This window comes from Sinocyclocheilus anshuiensis, unplaced genomic scaffold (assembly GCF_001515605.1).
Source record: "Sinocyclocheilus anshuiensis isolate Anshui unplaced genomic scaffold, SAMN03320099.WGS_v1.1 scaffold1689, whole genome shotgun sequence".
Taxonomy (NCBI): Eukaryota; Metazoa; Chordata; class Actinopteri; order Cypriniformes; family Cyprinidae; genus Sinocyclocheilus; species Sinocyclocheilus anshuiensis.
This window is the reverse complement of record NW_015540840.1, coordinates 173,092-178,848: the sequence shown is the minus strand read 5'-3', so window position 1 is coordinate 178,848 and position 5,757 is coordinate 173,092. Positions and strand designations below refer to the sequence as shown.

The 5,757-nt window shown below is 40.6% G+C and overlaps 1 protein-coding gene across 1 annotated transcript in view; it reads left to right on the top strand.

Moving 5' to 3' along the window:
• corin (corin, serine peptidase) overlaps nucleotides 1-5,757 on the top strand; it is a 26,029-nt gene that overhangs the window by 17,154 nt on the left and 3,118 nt on the right. The window contains exons 17-18 of the mRNA XM_016484854.1: nucleotides 2,666-2,715; nucleotides 3,247-3,421. Of these exons, the coding sequence (XP_016340340.1) occupies nucleotides 2,666-2,715; nucleotides 3,247-3,421 (225 nt within the window). The remainder of the gene's footprint in view (nucleotides 1-2,665; nucleotides 2,716-3,246; nucleotides 3,422-5,757) is intronic.

Sequence of the window (5,757 nt, the reverse complement as noted above, 5' to 3'; positions counted from 1 at the left end):
GCATTTGGAAATAATATGACTAAATCAAATGTTCACATCCCATTAGCTACATTTGAGGGTTGTACAACCCCAGCATTTTGTGAAATGCTATCAAATCAAGAACCTGTGATTTGTTCATTCTCTTTAACCTTTATATAATTGACTAAAGTACAAAGAGAAAATTTCCATTGTTTTCCCTGGCCAACTTAATTTTATTTTCAGCAGTTTGTGATTGTTGTTGTCTGATTCTCCTTTTCATGACTGACACATGTTCAATAAGAGACGGATCTGGACTGATCTAGCACATTCAATCTGTGTCTATGAAACCACGCTGTTGTAGCACATGCAGAACGAGACCTGGCATTGTCTTGATCTAATAACCATGGACTTCCCATGAAAGACGTCATCTTGATGGCAGTATATGTCTCTGGACAATTTCAGTATATGCCTCCATGTCAGTGGTACCTTCACACATATGCCAGTCACTCATGCCGTTTGCTCTGATAAACCCGTATGCCGTGACAGATGTTTGCTTCTGCATCTGGATGCTCCCTTTGATCTTTGGCTCTGAGAACTCGACATCCATTGTGGACTCATCTGAGCAAGTCAAGTCAAGTCACCTTTATTTATATAGCGCTTTTAACAATACAGATTGTGTCAAAGCAACTGCACAGCATTCATTAGGGAAATTGTGTTTTAAAAAATGCAAAAAGACAATAGTTAACACTAAATTTTTAGTTAAAGGCAGTTCATCATTGAATTCAGTGATGTCATCATCCAGCTCAGTTCAGTTTAAATAGTATCAGTGCAATCAAGTCGACGATATTGCTGGAAATTAAGTGTCCCCAACTAAGCAAGCCAGAGGAACCAAAACTCCATCGTGCTGTGATGTTGGGAAATGTCAACACCTGTTGATGCTTTATTTTTCGTTAATTTAACCACTGTATTGAATAAATACCTGGGGTTATGTTTGTTTTCTTCTAAAAGAGACGAAAAATAATCAGATTTAGCTGTTTTTAATGCTTTTCTGTAGGATAGGGTACTTTCCCGCCAAGCAATACGAAATACCTCTAGTTTTGTTTTCCTCCAGCTATGCTCCATTTTCCGGGCTGCTCTCTTTAGGAGAGTAATGCAACCTTTTCACTTTTATTTTGTCCCAACGTTTTTGGAGTGTGTTGCAGCCATCAAAATAAAAATTTGTTTATATTTACAAAATACATTTAAGTTAGTCAGTGAAAACTTCGGAAATCTTTTCTTTGTACTTTTGTCAGTTAAATAAAAGCTAAAGAGCATTAACAAATCACAGATTCTTGATTTTATTGCATTTTACAAAATGACTCAACTTTTCTGGAATTGGGGTTATATTATAGATGCTTGCTTGTAATAATTATCAGTGTTGGTGAAAGTTACTTTTAAAAGTAATGCATTATAATATTGCATTACTCCCTAAAAAAGTAACTAATTGCATTACTTAGTTACTTTTTTATGGAAAGTAATGTGTTGCATTACTTTTGTGTTACTTTTGCTTTACTTTTTTTCATCTGGGCTGGGCTTGCTTTTATATATATATATATATATAACGGAGGCCAGCGAGTAGGTGCTGTGCAGGTAAACCTCACTCCCCTGATCTCAAGAGATGTACTAGCGACTGATGTTAGAGGCTGCAGTCTTTAGCCTCCTTGTTAGTGCGCCTGCCTCCCATGCCGGAGACTCGGGTTCGAGACCCACTCGGAGCGAGAACATGGTGTGGCAGTGAGAACCCGGGAGAGAGGGGTTACATATATATATATATATATATTAAAAAGTTCTATTTTTGGCAAATGTTAAATCCCTTTCAGACCAAAAGTAAAATGAATAAGCCTCAGGCTGAAGGAAGTGTAAATTCACGTCTGTACAATAGAGAGTGCATTTGAGCTGTGCTGTTGTTCTGGATTGCATGAAGAATAGGACGGTTGTGGCTAGAGGGGATACAGCTACAGCCGATAAGTAACAATAAATTAAATTTGCTACGTATAAAATTGTTTTAACATCTACACCAACCCAGACCTAAACCTACCACTCACAATAATGCAAATACAGTTATTACTGTTGTTCAGCGGGACAAAAATTACACAATATTAATGTGCACATGCCGAGTGGCAGTAGCTGTATCCCATCTAGCCTTAACCGAATAGGACGCAGGAGAAGAAAGTTCAACACTACAAACACAAATGTTTGTCTAAAGTCAGTTTTGCTTATTAGTATGGTTAAATTGGATCATTGAAGGTCAGCAGCAAAGATATTGGTTAATAAAATGAGATTAAATACATAAAGGATATTTGTGTTATTTATCATACTCAATTATTGCAGGTTTGTGTCATATTCTGAGTTTGCATTTCGCTGTTTTTATTCATTTTGAGGAATACTGAATCTGTTTCTGTGCGAGTGAGATGAGTAAATACATGTTGACATTAGTCTGGAACTACAGAAATATCATGTTCACACAGCGCTCACAACGCCTCTGCACTCACTCCTGATTCCTCTCAACATTAATACATGAGTGTGTGTGTGTGTATGTGTGTGTGTGTGTGTGTGTGTTTTACTGCACACACACGACAGCAGCAAAAATGCAACACGCTCCATGTTAAATATGTTTGGAAACTCAGTCCATCAGATGACACTGATCAACATCATTTCCTGTCTGCAGGCAGAGCTGCACATCATCCAAGAAGATCTCACTGAAGTGCACAAGAGACAGTATGTATGAGCGGCACACACACACTCACACACACCTCTGCTGGCCATAAGACACTGTTTCGTCCTTCATGGACCTTTTTCACATTTGCGCGATTCTCAGCAGCGGAAGTCGTCATAGTTGGGTTAATTTGAAGAGCAGTGAATGGGAGAGTACCACACATATATTTTTTGCATTCCCATTTGCTCAAATAGCAAAAGAAAAACTCCACGATAGTGTCTTCATGACTTTCAATAAAAGGGAAAAAACTGAGAGAGACTGATAACGGCAGTCAGAAGAGAGAACGATGTCAAATTTACCGTCCCTCCCACAGACGCTGCATTAGAAACATCCTCGAATTAGCGTTAACTGTTTTTTTGTAATTTGATGCAAAGGTGATACAATACAAAGAATAGTGCTATAAATGTACATAAATTAAAAAAAAATACAAATATGAAAAACCTTTGAGGTTTTACGATGCTGATGACCGTTAAACGCGTCATCACAGTTTTGTGAAAAGGGTCCATTCTCTCTGTTTGTCCTCTGTGTTTCAGAATGTGGCCGTCGGCCTGCTGCCCGGATGGTGAAGAGGATTCTGGGAGGCCGCACTAGTCGTCCGGGCCGGTGGCCGTGGCAGTGCTCTCTACAGAGTGAACCCAGCGGACATATCTGTGGCTGTGTGCTCATCGGGAACAAGTGGGCACTAACTGTAGCGCACTGCTTTGAGGGGTGAGAACACACACACGCACACAAACACACACGCACACACACACACACACACACTCACACACACACAAACACACAGGCACTCACACACACACACACACACACACAACAGTGGCATTCCGTCCATACAAGCTGCAAATGCTCCGCATACCCAGGCCATTTGAGAGAATAAGTTCACGGATAATTCATATAAATATGATTATAAGTTGATCCCTTGTCATTTGAAATGTAGCTTAAAGAGTTAGGAATAAGTACGTACAATGATTTATTTGCCAAACGGCAGTAATTTTCTTTAAATCTACGTCAATGACGGAAGCTTCCGGGGTGAGCGGATTCTCCGCAGCTTTCAATTCAATTCAATTAAAGTTTATTTGTACAGAGCTTTTCACGATACAAATCATTGCAAAGCAACTTTACAGCAAATTCAGTTTCTACAATATTTAGAGGTAGCTTATCAGTGGTGACTGTCAGTTAATGTACATATGGCAGAAATGTACGGAAAAATCAATTAAAGACGCAATCAAACAGACGATGAACACTATTAACAGCAATTATTATATGTTGCAATCAAACTTATAGCAAAATGTGGTAGTTCTGTATGTTGTTTCTTTCTCGTCTCCGCTCTGTTGCTCTGACTCGTCAGGATTGTAGTGCGTTCTCAGTGATTTACTGGTCTGCGGCTGATTTAATGCGCGAGGTAAGCTGTCAGCGAAGCGCTCGCCCAAGCAGATCTCGATTGTCGAGAATCACATTGTGTTTGATGCAAAACCAACTCGACTAAATCAAAAGAAAAAAACATTGTAACTGTATATTTTTGTTTTCTCAAGCAAAGCAAATTTTAAAAGTCCACTGAAAACATATCTTCTTACATTTTTGGTCACAGACAACGTATGTTGAAGATATACGTTATTGTCAACGTTATTGCCTAAGCGGTAAATTAAAAATATATATGTTTATAAAAACGTGGGCTATATAAAATTGTAATAATAACAAAACATCATATTGTTCCCTTTGTTTTGCGTATGCTCGTGTCGCTTACAGTTAAAGTCCTTCTCTGATTTTATTATTGTTTGCAAGGTTGCAACGTTACTTTGCAATATTTTAAATATTTTTGTTATGAGTAGTGTCACCCGGGTGGGAGTTTTAACTCCTATTCACTGGGAATAAAAAAATTATTTAACTGATGCAGAGAGACATATAGACCGGGGGAATCCCCCCATCTCCCCACCCTCTGATTACGTATCATAACATAACTTCACGAGTTCACACTTACATATAATTAGTTGAAGTATAGTAATGCGTAGTTGGCGTGCTGTCCAGGGAAGGGCTCCGAGCTCGGGAATGGCCCAAACCCAGAGTACCCCCCCAAAAAGCAATTGAGCGAAGGACAGCCGCCAGACTAAGGACCCCCCCACAAAAAAAATAAGCACTGAGATCTGGCGGGGGCTGGTGTTTGAGATGCCGGAAGAGCCTACGTACTCTGGTGAGCGACTTATGCATTGGAAGGGTGAGCCCTTCCGGCCGATGGGGAGGAGCAGCGTGATTGTAAAGCCTGACCAGGAGGGCCCGAGTTGCCTCGACTGGAACAGCTCACGGTGTTGCGTACGGTCCCTACTGGCTGACAAGCCCCTGCTGATCAGTGGGCAGAGGGCAAGTAGCTGACCGAGAGGGCCCATGAAGCCTCCGACTGGAGATCAAGACTCAGGACGACGGACGAGTGGGTCCTCTCGGTTTGGCAAGGAGGACTCTCACGACATCCGACGGGAGTTCAATACTCACGGCATCAGATGGGTGAGCCTCGCCTGTAGTCGACAGAGAAACATATTTGCTCCACCGGGAGCGCTCTTGCAGCATCTGACAGGGAGTTCAATGCTCAGAACAATTTGAGTTGCCTAAAAGGGTAGATGCTATGAGGATTACTTTACGTAATTGTTTGACAAATTCAATAAGCTGCTTCTGATAACATGTCAGAAAATTTTCGTGCTGCTTTGCATCCGAAAGTTAAGCGCACGACAAAATAGAATTTCCTGTGCCAGCGTACCCCAAATAAATGGCATGAATCTGGATGGATAGGCATAGCTTTGAAAGCTGAGGTGATGTCAACTTTTGCCAGCCAAGTGCTAAGACCCATGATTTTATCATATTGATTGCATGATCAATGTCCTACTATTGAGAGAGAATTAGTCAAGAAATCGAGGTGTTTATGCTTGAAAACGGGGAGTTATGCGGAACTGTTTGTTATATGAGTCTTATCACTCAGCATACCTGGTTAAAAATGTCACCGCTCGCCACTGACACACACTCACACACACACACAAACACACACACACACACACACA